Source organism: Phalangium opilio, unplaced genomic scaffold, assembly GCF_054372755.1.
Source record: "Phalangium opilio isolate 3A_F unplaced genomic scaffold, DU_Popi_V2 ptg000011l_1, whole genome shotgun sequence".
Classification (NCBI taxonomy): domain Eukaryota; kingdom Metazoa; phylum Arthropoda; class Arachnida; order Opiliones; family Phalangiidae; genus Phalangium; species Phalangium opilio.
Window position 1 is genome coordinate 2,671,352 of NW_028324147.1, and position 21,766 is coordinate 2,693,117.

General features: G+C 34.3%; 1 protein-coding gene across 1 annotated transcript; it reads left to right on the plus strand.

The window, feature by feature from the left end:
• The first annotated feature begins 723 nt into the window (after positions 1-723).
• On the plus strand, positions 724-14,074 carry LOC149709833 (uncharacterized). The gene is made up of 11 exons (XM_089857940.1): positions 724-1,355; positions 7,422-7,484; positions 7,566-7,704; positions 7,792-7,885; positions 7,985-8,129; positions 8,229-8,362; positions 8,433-8,468; positions 9,208-9,375; positions 9,472-9,518; positions 11,031-11,233; positions 12,444-14,074. Exons 1-11 carry the CDS (start codon positions 1,268-1,270, stop codon positions 12,605-12,607), a joined length of 1,281 nt encoding a protein of 426 aa, XP_089714066.1. The 5' UTR covers positions 724-1,267; the 3' UTR covers positions 12,608-14,074.
• The last annotated feature ends 7,692 nt before the right edge of the window (positions 14,075-21,766 follow it).

Here is a 21,766-nt window from a genome sequence, read left to right on the forward strand (position 1 = left end):
CTTTGAACAACTCGAAATACGCACGAAATTGATAAGTGACTTCTAAAATAGCTATAGAACAAAGAACTATATAGTGGTTAATCTATCGAAGCTGCTTATCTCCGAAGTTTTCTTAGTCTAATGAAGAGTGAAGTGCCTTAACTGATAGAATGTTTTTCAGTTATATATACTCCATACGCTTAATAGACCATATAGATGTGAAGGTCACGTGATTTTTCTCATCTCGCGCCTTATTTTTTAAATAAATAATTCTATTTTTCTAAATTAATTGTTTTATTATTGGTATTTTAAAAATGTGAAAGGTTTTAGGCCTAAAATGCAACGAAAATGGGCCAAAAGAAGCCAAAATCAACATCTTTACATTTATTTTTGATTTTTTAACAGCCATGTTTCATTTATGTCGGAGTAGGGTAGCTCTTAAGTTCGAGCGAAATTCTGCTAGTTCTGTAATTTTCGATCCAGTTGTCCAACTGAACTGTAATTACGAATAGCAGGTAAGAAATATTAATTTTCTATCCGATAAGATATTAGAATACGTTATGTTCCACAAAATTATAAGCAAAATAAAATAGTGTTACTCTTTTTGGGGTTAAAACGATTATAAGGTTTTCCCGCCATTAATTTACAATTTTTATTTTGCGCCAAAAATATCCCTCAAGCAAGTGTCGCCATCTAAACTTCACCACGCGAAATAAAAAGAGAGAGAGGAAAATAAATAAAGAAAACCCCAAATATTTCCCATTGGCAAGTTCGCCTGGCCACAGTGTAGACCCTACCTCAGACGGGGCTCGTAGTAAGTGCAATTCTGTCCCTATAAACCATAAGAGATGAATAGTCAAAGTGTACCGCGGATCTGATTATGTCCAACAAGAGTTGAAATCAGAAAATCGTCTTTAATTTAATTATAAAATCTTATCAGAGTTGAGAAAACAGCCAAATTGTGATTCCTTATCGCGTCTTTTATTATCTTGGTTAAGCCTCGGTCAAAAGTCGTGTGTAGTGTAGTGTTATAGAAACTCATGCTGTATTCCCAAGAGATTTAACCGTATTTTATTGTCATTGTTGCCTGAAATTGCCATCCCCGTGTTGATGGCGTTTGCCCCAAACCCCCTGGGTAGCCTTAAGGTTTTTGACAACTGACAAAGAAAGATACAATCGCCCTGATTTTTTTTCCTGATTTGTTCCGCGGGTGTGCGAAAGTGTTATTTCTCGCGGTAAACTGTGAAATTGGGGCTGTACCCCCTGGTTGTAAATTGCCAATTGGAATATGCAGTGTCAGGTTAGAAGCATGGCTGAAGCTGCAGGAGCCGCCTCACCCCCGGAAGAAGGGGTTCAAGAAGGAAGAGTTGGTCAAGGTAAAGAAATCTTTAAGCATCTTCTTTCTCTTTGTGGTTTTGACAAGTAATTGATGAGGTGCGTGTATTAAGAAGTTAAAGTACTTAAGAACCAGCTGGTGTAGGCGGTTGAAAGGGGAGGGTGACTAACGGTGGTATGGCGATGTCATTCACCTAAAGACTTTCAAAGGTCGTTCGGAATCTTAGAATGGATACGTTTTTGAATAGGAAACCAGTTTATTTTTGTGTTAAAGTCGGCTCCTTCTAAGATATGGAAAACGTTTAAAGGATAGGCAATTTGATTTTAGTGGGGATACGAAAATTGCAACCAGCAATAAATATGTTTTAAATATAATTTCTTGTTTATAATTATAACAAATGTTATTGGTAAAAATATACTGTTAACACTGACAACGTTTGGCCTAAAATGTCACGGAAAATCATATGATATAGTTGAGTGAAACTGGAGAAGTATTTTGTTGCAATATTCATGAGACAATGCTATAGAATTACCTAATATGAAACAATGCCTATTCTGTGATATCGAAGTTCAAGTTTGAAGTATCAAATTTAAAGCTTAATTGTTTTAAATTAGAGATATACTAGACAATACAATACCCCCACAACCTACAACTACACCGAGATATGATCTACTTAATACTTTTAATTCAGTTGGGGTCGAGTGATTTAGGCTTAGCAATAAGTGTTCTTTTGGCGGGACTAGTCCAGGACAATTTAATATCGTGGCCGCTGTACACATTCTATAAACGGGTTTCCGGTGTGGTGCCCGAATTTTTATGGCTCAGCTATTCAAACTTTTGGGACGTTAATTGCTTCCAAAGCTCCAAATCATAAAATCACATGCGGGCGCTATTCAACTTCCGGTGAGGGGCGGAACTGGCTCTATCTCACGTCGTTTAAAGGGAAACGATAAATATTATTTCACCCTATCCTAATTATATTTTGGTAAACACCTGTGATGGTGAGGTGGTGGTGGCCTAAAACGCTGCCGAGACTAATTGTATATAATTTATTTATACTTATTTTTGAATAACTCAAAAGTTTGGCCGATTACTATCGTACGCGCCGCTTTGTTTGCGGTAATTGGAGCAGACGATGCCAAAATAGCTTAGGTGTATTTTATAGCAAATTGTGTTAGAAATTATATGGTACGTTCCTGGACTGGCTTAGCCCCTTGGTAGACAAGTGCTGCCAGTCATTTTGCGAGTTCAATTCAACCGCTATCTACTAGAACAGACGCTATGACCTTGAACCATTGGTCAATTTTTGCTAATTAAAAAAGCCTACATTATGATATGGTCACTTGATTAGATGCAATAGTTTGAAAGCCACTAATTATGTTAGATTTATTAGATAGATACAATTATAAGTTGACCTCATAGGGTGACCTTGAACTTTTGGTCAACAACTTGCTAATTATAATAAGCCTATATTATAAGATGTTCTCTGTATTAGAGACATTGTACAGTGACAATTTTACGTAATCTTTCGTTCAACTTTCACGTCAAAAAAGTACTTTTTTTTCATTATTTAGTTTATTTCAATTTCATTATTCATGATGATGACGCTTTCAAATAAGTATGTTGAGTTTTTGTTCTGGGTCTCTCTTCCGCGGAAACCTTCTTCCCATAATGCATTGTGACGCATCACTGCCCCATCCTGTTTCTTTAATAAATAAATGAAAAAAAATAATCCCCACACTGCATTTATATTTTTAAAAGAAAAACCTCAGGAATGTTTCGTGTTTTATTTTGAATATATTTTTTCCATAGAAATATGATTTTTTGAATATTCTAAATAAACGTTTTTTTTCAAAATCGAGGGGGACGTCACTAATAGGCAATTAGGCTTAAAGATTCTGTTGAGGTAATTAACTTGTTTCTTTCTAGAAATTAATTCCGAAGTTAAGATGAATTTTAAACGTATATTTGTATACCCCGTTACAACTTTAAGAGTAGTGAATTGCCCCTCATTTCTAACCTAGAATTATTATATTAGGAATTGAATATATATACATTTATTTGAAAGAAAATTTTGAGGGAATATTTGGCCTCAGTACTCAAATATCATAAATATATTTTAACCCAACCTCGTTTTTCATTTAGTATAGAAATATTTTTTATTTATTGATCCCTTTTGAGTTACGCAATAATATTTTGATATCTATCAGGTAGTAAATATCAAATGATATCCCGCCACGAAATTAATGTTTTTTTATGTTAGGGAATGTTTTCAAGGACATAATTTTATCCCCGCTCTGTAAATTATTTATTTCTCTTCAGTTTTAAAGGTCCTTCGTATTAATTTTCTCTTTGGAAGGAAGAAAGAGTCTTTTGGCAAGATTTTTTTATTATTATTACTTCATTTAGTTGCTACCGAACAGTGTTAAGTTGCATTGTTTATACGAAAGTTTCCTTGTGTAAACTGGATAATTTTTAATTAAACTTTAAGGTCGCGTATTAAGCCTAATTTTTCTCTCACCTAAGCCTAATTAAACTCAATTCTTCTCTCAACCTAAGCCTAATTGTTCGTAATTTTTCGTAAATTTAAGCCTACTTTTGCGCGATTCTTCGCCGATTTAAGCCCAATTCTTCTCTCACCTAAGCCTAATTCTTCGCCAATTTAAGCCTATTATTCATCCACCAAAAATGCTACCGTACAAGCCATTATTAAGCCTAATTATTCCCTCCACTAAGCCTCACATTTGCAACCACTGGCAACTTAAAATAATTTATTCTAACCTGGTTTTAGGCTTAGCAACTATGTTACATTTAATCTTTTTCACCTTTCTAAGTTTCCTTTTTTCTGCAAAACTTCCCTTTTGTTTTTTTCTCCTTTCATTTCTGGTTTGGTAAAGTTTAAATCGTGAAATTTCTAACCCTCCCTTAAAAGTGGTTTAATTCGCGAAACAGAAAAGCTGGTATTCGAAGTTTCCAACGTCCTTGCCAAACCAAAGTAGATTGTGTAGAAATTTTTCCCGCTTTCTTTTTATTTTTAAAATTTTTTCCCCGCCACTTTTGATCCCGAGACAATCGTAGTAGTCATTGAGTGTAAGCCTGTTTGGTATCTTAGTCACGTTCGTTTTCTCAGAGTCAAGTTAGTTTGACCTTCCGTGTGCACGCGCTATTTCCTGCCTTTTAATACTGACTGGCTAATGCTAAGGTTTAACTTAATTTATCGCTTTTCACCTGCTCTAAAATAATAAGAAAAGCGTATAAAGATCTTGGACTCTTGTTTTACATAGAGTTTATTACGTTCATGAATATTGAGTTGTTTTAAGGCGTAGTTTATTTTATTTTAAAATTAAAAGTTCTATGGAGTTAAAAGGTGTGGTGTAAATAAGAACGTGTTAATACTATAGAGAGGAGGTTTATGAATATTTTGTTTAATTATTCGGCCCCTGATTGTTGTAACCCTTTGTATCTTTAGAAATGAAATAATTAGGGTTGTAACATATTCAAAGGGTTTTCTCCTAATTCGGTATTACAGAATTTTGAACCCTTTTCGTGAATAATTATTTATGGGAATTTTTAAACATTACTGTGATTATCATAATTTTCATAATGAGAAAATAAATATTCAAATTATCAAATTATTTACGGTTTTGGTAAATATTGTAAATTAATTACACTTTAAAGTAGTGATGAAATGTCGTATTTAGCGACATTTCATCTTTCCTTTAAAACTAACTTACTCATTTAAAAATTCACGAGACCTACTTTTCAAAATCAAATCTCCCTCCACCTCCTTTCGACCCAAAAGTTAAATTTAATCTTTTTTAATAGCTAAGCCTAAGCCTTTGCGTGAATAGTACTTTTAATACATTTTTCATCGAACGCCTTTTGCTAATATTGAAAGAAGAAATCTTTGTGCCCTAAATATCAGTTCTCCTTTGAACGGAATATATTTTTCTTACGAAATAATCTATCCTCTTATAAATAATAAATTCAACGCTTTTTAATATTTTCACTTTTCGGCCCTTAACTAAAATGAGAAGAGAAGAGAAGAGAAGAGAGTAGAGGCCCCTCTTTAGTTTTTGGGAAATTTTTGAGTCATGGATTTCAACCTAAGCGTGTATTGGAGTAGAAGTTGAGTCCTTTGTAGAATTATTAAGGTGAACAGTAATAGACTATTCCAATAATTCCATAAGAGAAGCAAACACCACAGGGGCGGGATAGGTCACGTTCTTGAGTTATAGGGAGTTAACAACTGGCTACGGGGAAGAGATAGTCTGACGTCACGCAGCTACCTTCTGGTTGGCATTTTTGCGGGTAGAATACTGCTTCCAATCGTTAGGGGGGATGAAACTCCAGTAAGAGATAGAAGGGCGTGACGTTTCAGGGTCAGAATTGTTAGCTCCCTAATAGGGGGGTTAACTTCGTCTTGCGTTGTCTCTTGGTTAGCACCAGGGAAATAATCTAACAGGGGCGGCCACCCGCTTGTGTGTTGGTTTCTCTGTAAGTAATTTATGGAATGGTCTATTGCTTTTAGTAAAAGTTTAGACTGAAACGGAAAATGACAGGGAAAAAAAATTGGTACTTCTCAATTCACTTTGGGATAGTTTTGAGGGGTTGACAGATTTCGTTTTGGCATATAGTGATGTAATGCATTGATTTTTTTATTCTGTATTTGTAATGATGTCGTCGTAAGTGACATTTATTAATTGAAGTAGATTTAAATCTATTTATTTATATCGTAATTTAAAGTTATAAATTGTATCCTGGTTCTTTAAGAAATGTTTGTATAAGAATTTAGGGATGTTTAATATTGTTTGTTAATACGCGGAGTTGTCACGGTACCTGGAAAATACCTGGAAATGTCAGTGAGTTTTAGAATTGTCTTAAAAATCAGGAAATTTCATATTAGTCCGATAATTTTATATACTAATGCATTTATAAGTTAATTTTAGTACTAGTAATTTTTATGTCCTCAAGATTCTGACTTCAAATTAACGCAATTAAAAGTGAGAAATTAATTAATAATTGGTCAGGGAAAATTAATGACTTTAGACGTGGAAAAGTCGGGCAATTTTGTACAGAAAAATCAGTTTCAAACTGGTTGCTCGCTAACTGCTCTTGAGTTGGTATTGGTAATATCTTATATTTATTTATTAACACCTTAAGTTACGAACTTCTAATTAAATCCTCTCAGACGTTATCGTGTTAAAAACGTTACAAGTTACAAAGCTTCCTAAAAAGTGACTTCGGGGATTACATAAAACAGACGCGAAACTATGGGAAGAAATTAAAGAAAAAAATTGTATTTTAGAGAGATTTTAGTATCGTTACCATAAATCAGTCACTATTTTTCGCTCTAATGACTTTGAATCGTGATTTTGATCAATCTCCTTTTGCAAACGAAAAAAAAAAATAATAATAATTTGATGTCCAATTTTTAATGGCATCTTTATCTTATGGAACAAAAACGAGACAATTATACACGCTTCAACGCAGATCACTAAGTATACAACGTGATCGCCAGTATTTTGTCCCTTTTTAATTAAAGGGATAGTCTCGTTCGTTTAATTTTTCTGTACCATTAAAGTTTTGGTAGTTTAAAATGTCGTCGTCATAAATAGTAACGTATGTAACCTTCCGCTGGAAAAGATATGTAACTCGAAGGAGCTACTCTCCTTTGCTCCGTCGAATGCCACGTGATTGGATGTTACTATAGCAACAGGAATACGTCGTAACTGTGTTATGTTATTTTCTAATTCAAGATGTCGCCCTAAGATTACAGCAACCCTAATTGAAAAGACTACCACTATCCCTTTAAAGATGTAGGCCTACAAATAAAAATTCCAATGCGAATTGCGAAGAAACCTTTGTTTCCGATTTAATGCCAATTAATATTTAGTAATTAGGTCTATACTTTAATAAAAAAGAAAACCTGAATTCAGGAATTGACTAAAGATATAATAAATCATTTTGTAATAACTGTCTAATTATTTTATGGAAGACTAATTTTTAAAAGTATTTTTAGATTAATTACAACATACCGGATAACCGGAATTTATGCTTTTACCTCGTTTTGCAATAACGAGGAAATATATTTATATCTTTGCAGTTTGTAGAGAGTGGCTCGTTAGAGAAGATGGCGTTCTAGCCTACAAATTACAACACGAAGAAAGTAATTAATTTAAAAATAATCATCGATTATAGTACTTAAATACCTGTAGATTAATTATCCGTAATTATTTTTAATTTTAAGTTAATCAACATTACGATGGAAACCGATTTAGAAATCGCGTCGTGCGAACCGATTTGGTTGAAGCTAAAACATTACAGGAAGTCGAGAAAGAAGAGGCCCAACTTGTACAAGAAGCCTATGAAAGAATGCTACGTGAACAGTTAAGTGTTTTTTAAATAGGCCTAATTAATTTTAATCTAATTTAATTTAAATTAAATTAAATTATATTAAAATTAATTGCGATTAGGGAAGAACACGACGCCGAAATTGCCAGACGTCTTCAAGAAGAGCTATTGCTGGAAGATAGCCGCAAAAAACAGTCAACAGTTGAAGAAGATAATGTAAGGCTTAGCCTTGTATTTTTTAAGCCTTTGCATATGTCTACCTACCTAAGCCTCGGCTGGATTAAAATGAAAATGGCGCCGTTCTTTTCATTTTAGAGGCTAGCTTTGGAGTTATATAAGAAAGAGAAGTTGATAGTTGAACGTAGGAAGCGCGAAAGAGACTTAGAGAGAGAAAGGAGGCAAGTGGAACAAGTCCATGCAACGCAGATTGCAAATGGTGCTGTCCTCAAAACTGAAGAGCGTAAGTACATTTTATTCTCTACAGAAAATGAGTATTTCTTTAACAGTTTCGCTAACCGTCCAAGGCGCTCAAATAGTATGGTTACGTATATATTTTTAGAAGCCCAAGCCGCTTGCGCTTCCGCTAGTACCATTTCCGATTCGGACACGATTGATCTCACAGATTTTATATTAGAACCTCCGGAAGGACTTTCAGAACAAGAATTAAAAGCATTTTATGAGAATCAAGATGCGGTAAGTTTAACTTCAACTTTAATCTTAAATACGTTAATATTTAAATTAAATACCGAGTTATTCGTTGCAGGAAATTGCCAGACTTTTACAAGAACAAGAAACAAAGGTATTTATAATTTTATTTCTTTTTTTACACTTCATTATCCCTTTAATGTACGGCGCCTGTAGAAATGTTTCTACCGTTGCACACCGGTGTTCGCGGAGAAGTTAACCCTGAAGGGGCCGCGGAATTAATGTATTTTCTATTGAGCGCCTGTAAAACTGTTTCACTTCTCGCACACCCGTGTTCAGGGAAAAGCCAAACTTATTATTTTATTTCGGGATTAATTTAATCGTGTTTAATTTAAGTTAGTTGGGTTTTTTAATTAATAATAATTGCCGAAATTAGTGGTGAATTAAAGGGAATATAACCAAGGTTTCTTTTTTTAATTCACAAGAAGTTTAATTTTACTCGAATTTTTTGCAATTAATTTAATCGTGTTTAATATTAATTACGTTTAAAATCTATAAGAATTAAGTGGTTAATTAAAGGGAATATAACCATGGTTTCTTAATTCATGAGAATTTTAGTTTTTCTCTGAACTATTTTATTTCTTTCTTAGCAATTAATTTAATCGTGTTTAATATTAATTACATTTAAACTCTATTAGAATTAAGTTCTAAATTAATGATAGTTAAAGGGAATATAACAGTGTCTTTGTACTCAATCTATATGGTTCTTAGATTTCTTTCTGAGTTGTAACTTTAATCAGGTTTAATTTTAATTGAATTTAAAGTATATTTGAATTAAGTTAAAGGCAAAGCGATCTTATTCATTTTTCGATCGCGTATATTTGTTTGTACAGCGAAGAGGGGCTTATTCTCGAGACAGGCAATTGGCAATTGAGGCGCAAGATATGGAATGCCGCGTATTGCAGGAGCAAGAAAAAGCGCGATTAGAGAAAGCCAGATTGCGAAAAGCGAGAGACAAAAACCTTCTAAAGTCAATCAGAGATCAAAGAAAACTCGAAAAAGTAAGCTGGAAGATTTTTTTAATCATAATTTAAATTTTAATTTAATTTAATTTAGGTTATTTAAAGTAATTAAATAACGGCTTTGTTTAATTGAAGGAACAAGACGAAGATGCGGGGGAGAACAGGAGCAGAGATGGCGAAAGGTAAATATTAATTAAACTTAATTTTTCCTTGTATTAAACGTATAAATAAATTAAAATATTTAATAGTTTTTGTTTTAAATTTAATTGCATTGCTAATCGGGATTTTCTATTTATACTTAATCCGAAATCGTAATGCTAATCTCTATGGAGCTTAACATTACGAGGTGGATAATTTTTCGCGAGTTAGACCCAAGGTTTCGCGACCATTAACAACCTAACTTTACAGCACTAGCAAAGGCTTAGAAGGTAGTTCAAACGATTCTTATTATTATTAGACATTTTTCAACAAAAACGGGTATAAACGCGGCGTTTCTAAAAATCTCTGGTCAGAATTGTCGCGCGTCTACATCATATACTTAATAAGTTAATAAGTACTACGCGATTAACGTAAATAGCGACTAGGGTAGGGATGGCCTCCATTTTTCAAGATGGCGGCGGCGGATTACAAAAATATTTCTTAATGATCATCTACTAGTTAAGAATAACGTCCCTGCGAAATTTCAACTTCCTAAGTAAAGCGGTTCGGTCTGGGCGTTAAATTATAAGTCAGTCATGATATATATAATTGTGGATGGAGCTAAAAAAGAAGTGTTACGTAATCTTTCCGCATTCTATCGCGTCTGTTTCCGGTTCCGCATTCTCCAAATGTCGGCTTCTATTGTGCCTGTCTGGGGAATGCTACATTCTTGGGGAAAGCCCTCCTGAAGGTGGTTCCCAACCCGTTGGCATGTAGTATCTGCACTGTTAAAGCGGCATCCTTGAAGTTTAGCGAGCCTCGCAGCTGGGGAAACCCCACCGCGCCGGCGCTCAAACTTCAAAGCTCAAAGGTGCCGCCGCGCGCGTTCCCTTCTGTATACCGTGGAGTATATATTTGGAAATATTGTTAGTTGACCGTAAAACCCTATAAGAAGTTGATGATTTAGGCCTTCGCCTTAGAGACAAGTTTAACGGGAATTTTAAAAATAACAGTATTTTTTTTATTCTTTTAATAAAAATAATAAATTTTTATCATAATGGTGGAATTCATAAACGTCGGATGAAACGAAATTTATTACTAGGCCTATTATTATTATTATTATTATTATATCGCGCGCAACGCCCTGCCTTTGCCTGTACTAAATAAATGTTCTTCTTATCTGTTCCACCCTGAAAAATTAAAATGCTTAAAGCTCATTTTGTATTTGTTCGCCTTAATTATTTGACACGGATAAGTTTTTACAAGTTTTTACGAGAACATATTCTATACAATTTCGTACGTGAAAATCTAAGCTCAATTATCTGGAAACTCCGCCGCATTTATACCCGTTTTTGTTGAAGAATGTCTAATAATAGCAATCGTTTGAACTACGCGATTAAAACCAAATTTCCCATATGGATTAAACTTAATTTCAAACTGCAATACATATAATAATTTCTAGTTTCTGGCCCTTTGTGGGTTTGAAAAAGTGTCGCGAAGGATTGTGTATAAAAGCAGTTTTTTAAGGAGTTTTTGTATAATTTTAATTTGTTTAGGAGGATAAATGAGGAGGGCGAACATCAACAGGGCAGTTTGTCAAATGTTGCTATGATGTTGGATCCCACTTATGGTCGAAAGAACAACAACCCTTCCTCCTTGGAAAGGCCTCATAGTGCCGGCTCTCCATCCCAAGGAAGTTCGTCTCTAGATAACAGTAATACACCATCGCCTCTCAAATCTCCATCCACACAATCCACTGGTGAGTTAATTCCACTTATTTTTAATTTTTATTCCTCGCGCTTTTAACAAATTAACTATTAATAATGCCACGTGCTTTTTAACTACATTTAAGTAATAGTTAAGCCTATGTTTTTTTTTTTAATTTTAAAATTGGGCGTGCTCATACGACTGAAAGAGCCACGTGTCACGTGTTTTTAAAGAGCCACGTGTTTTTAAAGAGCCACGTGTTTTTAAAGAGTCACGTGTTTTTAAAGAGTCACGTGTTTTTAAAGAGCCACGTGTTTTTAAAGAGCCACGTGTTTTTAAAGAGCCACGTGTTTTTAAAGAGCCACGTGTTTTTAAAGAGTCACGTGTTTTTAAAGAGCCACGTGTTTTTAAAGAGTCGCGTGTTTTTAAAGAGTCGCGTGTTTTTAAAGAGTCGCGTGTTTTTAAAGAGTCGCGTGTTTTTAAAGAGTCGCGTGTTTTTAAAGAGTCACGTGTTTTTAAAGAGTCGCGTGTTTTTAAAGAGTCGCGTGTTTTTAAAGAGTCGCGTGTTTTTAAAGAGTCGCGTGTTTTAAACAGTCACGTGTTTTTAAAGAGTCACGTGTTTTTAAAGAGTCGCGTGTTTTTAAAGAGTCGCGTGTTTTTAAAGAGTCGCGTGTTTTAAACAGTCACGTGTTTTTAAAGAGTCACGTGTTTTTAAAGAGTCACGTGTTTTAAAGAGTCAAGTGTTTTAAAGAGTCAAGTGTTTTAAACAGTCACGTGGTTGAAAGAGCCACGTGTTTTAAAGAGTCGCGTGATTTAAAGAGCCGCGTGTCACGTGATTTAAAGAGCCGCGTGTCACGTGATTACTGAGTAGGGGCTTTCATCTCAAAGTTGTATAATTTATGGAGAGGTTTAACTTGGGGGGGAGGAGCTAGGATTGGTGAGATATAATTTACACGACCATATTGGTGGGTTGAATGTAGGAGGAAACCCGAAACCCACCAATATGGGTGCCAGAACTGAGGTAAGACTTAAGGTCTGACGTAGTATTCACCCAACTAAACCTCCAATGCGGGTTTTGTATGAAAGAATTATAAATTTATAAAGAATTCCACTTCCGAAAATTAATTTAAAAACTTAGATGGCGACACTCGTCTCTAACAGAAGGAATAATTCTTCTTAGAACTAAAAAAAACACCTTTCTTTAATCATCCCCTATAATTTGTCTGTCTCTCTCTCTCTCCTTGGGGGTGGGGCGAAATTAGGAAGTTCTCCTCTACTGGAGACGTTAAAGCAGGATTATTTGGAGCAACTGGAGGACGATAATGACCCAGTGCCCCCTTACATGCCCATCCAGGGTCAACGGAGGATGGCTTCCTTGGAGAAAAACAAAAAGAAGAAAAGTAGAGATTCATGCAAAACTCAATAAAGCAGCTAGCTACAAGATTATCCAAATTAAGAATCAATTTTTCGATTCAATATTCTCGTCATAATGAGGTACATTCTTTATTATTTTTTTCTTAAACCAATTAACATTTGATTGATTAATTGTAGTTTTAATTAATATTAACAATAAGACATTAACAATTTTTAGTCTATGTTAGTTTGTTTGTAAACAAGCTAGATCAAACATTACATATCTTCAAATGCAATGCGAATGTTTAAAATTATCTTAAAGTGGTTAGCTAAGCCTTTGTTGAAGAAATCTTATTTTTACGTTATAGACTAAAATACATCGTTCGTTAGTAAAAGATTAGGTCAAAGGGATAATGAAATGCGAACTTGAACCCTTATTCCGTAGTGCTATTATGCCTTAGTTTAAGAAATATTTCGGTATCTTTAGACAATTTTCTTACCCCCTAACAAAGGCTTAAAGTTAAGCCTAATTTAGATTTTCCCTCGCGTAAATCATGAGAGATTATTATTGTTCGCGTTTCATATCTCCTTTAATTTTAATATAGCATAAATAGTTTCGAAACTACGCGAATTCCAAAGCATCTATGATAGAAATAGACATAATGGTCTATTTTTGGTCTATTCCATATAATATATCGATATTTTTGTAGCGATCTCCAAAAAAAAAAAAAATGGTAACAAAACGTAACCAAGGCCTACATTTAACACTTGTGCCATTTAACAATATAATTAATTCTCATTTAAATATAGGCCTAATTAATAAATACGTAACAATTTTCAATTCAACTCATTTTTTTTAAAAAATAACGAATTTCTCCATTAATTTTTTTAACAATTTTCGTGGGTTTTTTCCTCAGGTAATGGTACTATTTTTTGATATCCTATTTTTTCTTAAATATTCATTTACGTAAATAATTAAATTCCGCCTAATTTGGCCTAATATTTATAGACCATTTTTAGGCCTAAATAGCTAAGGTGTAAAAACCTTTTAAGTATTATATATAAAAAGGACTCGGAAATAAGTCACAATATTTTTATATAAAATTAAATAGCCTAATAAATAATTAGATTTAATATTTCATTTAAATCAATTATTTAAATGCTGAGCGGCTTAGACGTATCCAAAGTTCGTATTGAAAGTTTTCAATAGAGATTAAATGTTTCTTTGATTTGCAATGTTCGCCGATATTCAAAAGGTTGTGAACTCGGTTCAGTTTGAATCAGTTCTAATAGTGGGTTCACAAAACTGGTTAACAGTGTATTTAAAATTCGAGTTTCGTAGCAGCCGCTCAAAGACTATGTCTATTGAACAGCAAATAATATGCTAATTTTTGTTACAATTAACTCCATAAGGTAGCTGTATATAATGTGTTCATATGTTCGTTTGTACTTTTTTGTATTTTGTATGTATATATTTGTATACATTATTTTGCTAATTATTGTTTTTTTTCTTGGTCGATATTAAATATTTTAACTTACTTTATAATTATATTATTATTATTATAGGCTTAAAATAGACCTAAATTAAATGGTTTTTCTACGGAATTAATGTTCCTTTCAAGACTGCAACTGAATATACATGGTTATCCGGAATACTTGGAAAAGGTAAGAACTTTTAAAATTGGGTGAGAAGTGTCAGGGATTTTTAAAATTTCCCTAAAAAGTCAGGGATTTAGGTGAGTAATTTACAAGTAAGTGGAAAATTTATTAAAGACTTATTTAAGTCTTAAGACGCTCAGGGAAAACCTGGATAAGTCAGGGGAAAAAATTATTTAAGACTTAAGAGGCTCAGTGAAAACCTGTAAAAGTCAGGGAAAAATTTATTAAAGTCTTAAGACTCTCAGGGAAAACCTAGAAAAGTCTAAGGAAAATTATTAAAAAAAACTTAAGACGCTCAGGGAAAACCTGGAAAATTCAGGGAAAAAATATTTTTAAGTCTTAAGACGCTCAGGGAAACCTGGAAAATTAAGGGAAAAAATATTTAAGTCTAAAGACGCTTAGGGAAAACCTGGAAAAGTCAGGGAAAAAAATTTTAAATTAAAAATACCCCGCAACGCTAAAATTTACTACACTTTATTTACTTCTGAAATTACTTCTTTGTACAAAATCATAACAACATAAGCCGCGTTAGTCTGAAAACTAAATAGAACTACTTTCTTTCATTGGAGTATAGCCTTGAGTAACCCTCCGCGTAGTTTAACGCGGTTTGTACTCTTTCCGACGGAGTCAATGGACTCATTTTCATTTACCGAACGGCTTTTCCCTTCTTTCAACTTTCACTTACAGAGAAAGTAAATATATTTTTTATCCCTCGCACTCTCTCACTCTTTGTCTGCCTCTGTGTATTTTAACCTAATTAACATAATTAACTATTAGTTTTTTAATCCCTCTCTCGTCTTTGTCTACCAAATTAAATTAAACCCCGGGATATTTTAGATAGAGCTATCTTGGAAGGCCTTAATGTGACGTCACAATAGTGCCTTAAAATAAAAAAAAATTTAAAGCCCATTAATATTAGACCTGATTTCCTGATTACATCATAGGGAAATCGGAGAGGACCATTTTGTTTTTCGACTACCCCTGTATAAAAAATGCTCGGAGTTAAGAACTTAAGAAGCATAGGTTAATTTACTTTAAACAGTGATCACTTTGAAATGAATTAATTTTGAGTCGCCTTGATCTACCGGAAAATACAGATAATAATTTATTACCGGCCCCCCATTGCGCCTACTTTTAAACCATGACCTTGATGCACTATAAACCTCGTGCATACCTCAATTATTGTGTTTTCTTGTCCCCTATGGACCCTTCCATTGTTACTTGTGCAGAGAAACCAGCAAACAGGGGCGGGAGATCGCCCTCTTTTGGGTTATTCTCTCTGGCGCGAAGAAAGGTCAACGCCAGACGAAGGTCACCGGAGTTCACTATACACGCGGACCCCCTCTAGCGGTGCATTGCTTCTTGGTGCCAGGGAAAATAGCCTAAGGTGAACTCCCCCTCCCTTGTGGTCTTTTCTTCTCTGCATGTATTTAATGGAAAGGTCTATAGGATGGTTTATCCATTCCATTTGCAAAGTTTCAATTCGTGCTTTGCCTGGCTAGCTTGATCTCTCGTGCGAAACACCTGTACGCGTTGCGTTGTGTTATAGTTTTCCCGCTCATTCTTTCCCGCTCTCTCTGGATCGAGCGCTGTTTGGAAAGATCTGAGTAGCGCTTAGTTTAAGCGCAATCCGGTTTGGCACGGCATTAAAACTTTTATTTCATAGGCGGCTTATAGCTTACAGTGTATAGCGGAATTCGGTCAGCGCCTTTGCTTTTATTCTATGGAAACGGCGCCTATCTAACAGGAAATGAAGTCGACGAATCCGATGCTCTTTTTTTTCTTTTTTCTTTTTCAATGTCGTTCACCTGAACTCTCTTTTCCACGCTACGCTAAACAGAGCGCCCCATAATCTGCCTAGCTAGCTACCTACCTGAGGAACTAGCCATCTTCCCATATAATATATAAACTTTGTGTTTGTGCCCCTTCCCTCGGCGAGCTTTAACAATTTATACACGTAATAGAAAATAAATTATTTTAACCATAACTAAATATTTTCTTGGTTAATTTTAATATGAATACCATTTTTATTGCTTTGCGGTTTTTTATGTGTGGAATTTTAATTATTAATTTGTTTATGGTTAGTTAAAATTAGTGATGGAGAAAAACCCATATTAATTAATTTATTGATTTATCCGAAGATTGTACATAGTATTTTACGGATGACCCCTCAAATTTAATTAAGAAACTGATTAAGACATTGATTTCTAGTTTAATTTAATTAAGGGGTCATCCCTAAAACGCTTCAATCAAATCGTAACTTCATAACTCGATTTGAAACAGTGGCACTTGTTGTGAACAAAATGGAGATAGAAGTTACGACATTTTCGACTCAAAATTGATTTCCCAAAGAACATCCCCCTTAATTTAATGCCAAACTTACCAGTTAGAGCGAGAGCTCTTCTAGAATTTCCAACTCTCTCCGTAACATTTCACTCATTAGAACGAACGGATGAGCCTCCATTGAACCTAAAATTGTAACAATAATCTCTCCTGGTCCATCCTTCTATTATAGCTCTGTCGAAAATACCATAGCTCGAACTTCACTGTAAAACATTGCTGTCTATAACAGTTGGAAAACAAAAATTGATAAACTTATAGACCATTTCATTAATTCCTTAAGAGAGGCAAACACCACAGGGTCGGGGAGGTCACCTTCGGTTATTTTCCTTACTCCAAGAACAACCTCTCCGCTAGAGGCAGCTCAAGTAGGCTAACCTCCCACCTGGTGTTGTGAACTCGGGTGAACTCCGTCCATGGCGTTGCCTCTTGGTTGGCGCCGGGAAAATAACCATAACCTGTGTGTTGGTTTCACCGCAAGTAATTAATGGAGTAGTCTATTATTAGACCAACTCTGTTTCACAGGCTTCAACACAACTGAGGTAAAGTTTTACTGTGCTTTGAAACCTAAGGGCGTGTAGGAACTGGAGCTACCTAGATGTATTTCCGATTATATCGAATTCTATTGTCCTTTCGGATCATTGATTACGAGTAGAGACGGAAAGAGAATAAGTGTACGGGGATTTTGGGGTCTTTTATCACTATACTTTAAGTTGGACCCGATCCCCTCTTGTTTTAATATAAGGAATGCATACGGCTAATAAGAATTATTGTAGCAGTCATTTTTCTATCAACGTATCTAGTCGTATTTTGTACTAAAGAGCTAGACTACAGCGTAGGCGCCAAAAGGCGAGATGGAATTGAAAGTTTTACCCCGTGATATGGGGTCACAATGATTCCTGGTATCTGTATGCATTCCTGTTAATATAACAAGGCATCGTTTCGCTTCTGACTCAGTGTAAAACCATTTCCTATGACTCTCTGAAAGTATACTGATGGTGAGTGGTGGCGGGATATACAATCAGACGAAATTGGTTTTGAGTGGAGTTTGGAATATCTCTCTATACTCTTAATATGGATTTGTTCCGTGAGTTTGTGGAATGAGACGAACGTAGCGCTCTTAGAGATTAGAGTATTGAGGGGAAAATTACTTGGATTATTGAACAGGGTTGGAACAGTACTTGGATATTCTTGTAAACCTGGATCTTAGACTCAAAGATGTTAGTGGTCCTAGCGTGAACTCATACAGGGTGTTTCTGAAATAGGCAGTGTTCTTTGGGCGGTTTCTAGTCGAAAATAACATTACTTCAAACCTTAGAATTAATTGTTTTTCTCTACTGGTCACTCTATGGACAAGAGTGACCTATCCCTCAGTAAATAGACTTTAAAATAATGCTAGATTTAAATACAAATGAATAATTAATTACTCGCATTTATTTTAAATGATTAAGACTTCTTTAGTTTTAAAATTATTAAACGAGACAAATAATACATTTTTCTATCAACTTATTGAACCTGAAACCTCGTAAATCAAAATTTCCAAGTTCTGTTTTAGAGAATTGCGGTCCCGTAATCCTTGCAACCCTACGGGGCCCCAAACCGTTTAAAAAATGGCACCCAAAAGAAAGAAAAAAAACACGGAGCGCGCCTATATCTCTTTTGGAAAAAAATCCAAAATGGCGTCGGTTTCTTCTCCGACGGGACGCGGAGAGAAGGCTCCGTGCAAAAACTCGACGAAACCCTCGAAGGAGAGAGAGAAAAGAGAGAGAGACTGAGTGAGTAGAAAGAGGCGAGTATACTATATATTGTAGAAGCCTGCCGAATATGGCCCAACTAGGTCGGCCCACTAAATATCTACACACACCAGCCAGGGTCGTCCAAGAAATATTCGTGTCTCACTCCAGCTAGCTAGCTCCCTTAAGAGGAAATCTTTTAGAGGAGAAGCTTTTAGATAACAAGGAATATAAAGTATAGTTTTGGGAAAGATTTTTGTACCTTTTATGGTTTGGAAAATATCTATTTTTTATAGTTTTTAGTTCGAAATTTGTTGACTAAATTTAACTAAATTGGTTAGTTAGGAGGTAGAGTTGGATTTGGATGGTTCAAATTTGGTTTAATTTAGGCAAAATAATAATAATAATAAGAGTGAATATTAATTACGTAATTTGCATTACAATCTTTGGAGAATTTAGTTTAAAATTTATTAGGAAATGGAAGGGTTAGATTGCTGGTTTTGAAATGGTTCACATTTCTTTTGCGCTTTTCATGGTTAAAGGTAGACGAAAATTAAATGTTATTCTCATTTATGTTTTGAAGGATCGTAGATTATGTAAGCATCAGAGGAGAAGTTTATTGAAAAATTTAATAGGAGAGTGAAGCAATTAAACCTTAGAAAATAATGCAAATTAAGATTAATTAAAAACCAAAAAATATTTTCAATTAAATCCGAGACTTATAAAGTCTTTTTTGTGGTTGAAACTTCAATCATTAACAAATAAAACTTAGTTTAGACATCTTTATAACTCTGATCTTAATATTGGTCCAATTTCAACCTCGTTTGCCTCATTTCAAAGTCAAATAAAACGCACAATTCCTTAAGGCTTATCATAAGAGCGAGTTATAAATAAATCCATGATATTAAAACTTAAAAAACATAAAAAAACTCATGAAAAAAAAATCAAATTTATTGACATAGCAATTTCTATAAATTTCTAGAAAGATTAAAAAAGAAAACTCAAAATGGTTTAGAAATAAATTAGATTCGAGTCGTTTCTCAGATAAAACATAGCCTTTTCCCCATAAAACCCTATAGAATTTCTGTATCCATACCACGCTGGATGTTTACTATCTAATACAGCAAGCAATACGCGATATTTCTTGCTGGCTAAATAAAAAAGAAATTGAAAAAAAAAAAAAAGAAAAAACGAAAGACAGAAACGCTAAGGGACCTAGAGTAAGTTTTAGGTCGACGACCGAAAACGTTCCCTATTTTTCTTGAAGCCAAGCGAGTCTTAGAAAAAAGGGGAGAAAAGAAATTCAACTTCCCGATAACTTTTCGCGAATTGAAACTATGCACTCGGCTCGGCTATAGCAGTGTCTCCTTCGTGTTGGACTAACCTGTCCAACTCTACTCGAAATTTATTCCTCCAAATCTTTTCTCTGGAAGCCAGCTTCTCTCTCTCTTCAGAGCTAGTTTTATGCCACGATGTTCTACGCATGCGTTCAAAGGAAAAATTGAGAATCGTGGCGGTTCGTAAGGTTCTAATGGAGAGAGAGAAGATTGAAGAACGTTACCATTCATTGTTTGACCAAGGCTTAACGAAAGAAATATTAATATTTATAATGAATTCACATTTGTTGAAAGATTAATAGTGGTGTTTACCGTGTTTTTGGCGGTAAAAGGAGTGTATTTTCGTATTGAGGGCATAATTTCAATACCAATAGATTCTATGACTCTATGAGAGATACATTTTTTCTAGGTGTGTGTTTGCTCTGTGTAGTTGTGTCACGGAGAACATTTTTGTATTTTAGGCTTAGTAATTGGAACAAATGATAGTGGGATCAAAAAACGCTACTAATTATTACGCGTACTTCTTACTTATTCCGTTGTAATTAACTTCTGATTATATATTAGTAAACTTATTTTCCTGACTTGATAAAATGAGTTCAGAGAGGGTAACCACCACTTACGAATGAAATCGGGTGTATAAGTGAGCTCCCCCTCGCCTTTTAAACTCAACTGCCTATTTTTTATTTGTCAGTAAATTTAACTGTTGTTTGTAATAGGGAAAATATCTGAATTGAAGTCGGTTAAGTCTTTAAAAATGTAAATCCAGTAATAATGAAATCAGATGATTTCAGCTGATTTCCCAACTCCTCGTATTAACAAACTCCCACGCATTTTCGGCAAACTGTATCTCGATATTATTATTCAAACTTCAAATCAGATTAAAAAACACCTATGTAACCCTCTCTTTTAATCTAAAACAGATAAATTGTAATCAATGAGTTATATAATGGAGTATACTATCAAATTAGGCCAATTTTTCACGAGCAATATCAACTCTTCCGTAAGCCAACTTAGATTAAATTAGGCTTGACTTTAAGCCTTGTCAAATATTTCCATGGAAATATTGAATCTTCCGGAACAGCGTGGAAAATAAAAAATGGTGGTCAAGTGTCCAGTTTCAAAATTAGATTAGCCACTTAATAAAAATTTGGTTTGTAGGTTAAAGATATCGAGTAACCAATGTCCAGTTGTTTTTAATTTAAGAACCTTAGCTCTCCTGGTGACCTGGTCACGTGTTCATTTTAAAACTTAAATAATTAGAGTGACCATTTAATCAACTCAAATTCGGTTAATAGGTTAAAGATAGTGAATGACCAATGTCCAGTTTTTGAACTCTACTGACCACGTGTCCAGTTTAAAAAAATCATACTTCCTAAGTCTGTTCCGAAGGGAAAAAACATAAATTTAAAGATCCCGAATTATTAATATTTTTCCTAACCAATAATGAATGACGTCGTCAGGGATATGTGATAAGAGTTTTGTGAATTTATATTTTCCCTCGATGATGTGTTTGTGTGTGTATAGAAATGCTTAGATTCCGGGGTTCAAAGTTCCTTTTCTACACCAAAGGAAAAAAAAATAGCTGTAGGCCTAGAGATAAGGCAATTATTATCTGTTGGAACCTCAAACCTTATTCCCGATTTATGTATATAATGAAATTCCGAAAGAGAGAAATATTATTTATGGTGTTCCCATTTGCGACCAGAAAAATAAATATTCTGCTTTTAATTTTAGTATTTATTTAAAACCATACGTTTAAAGAATGAATTGGTTTAATGTATTTTCGAAGGGAATTTCTTGTTCCCGTCTAAGGTTTTTTTAAGAGAAATATAATATAAGCTCCATTTCCGAGTCTCGGATTATTCAGGAAAATAGGAATATTTTTTTTTGTATAGAAATGGATTAAAAATTTTGCTCTTAATGTTAAAATCTAATAAAAATAGATAATTGTTCGGTATTCGGCGAGTTTATCGTCATTTATTAGCCGAATGTTTAGTAACGATTAATTGGTTACAGGCGAGCACTGAAGAAAATGGCGAATGTTCATTCCGTACGCGGAAAATAACAAAAAGGCCTATATGTTTAAATAGAGCAATAATAGACCAATAATATCAGTAGACCAAAAATAGTGTAGTCACCATAATTTGAAATAACTTTCAGATT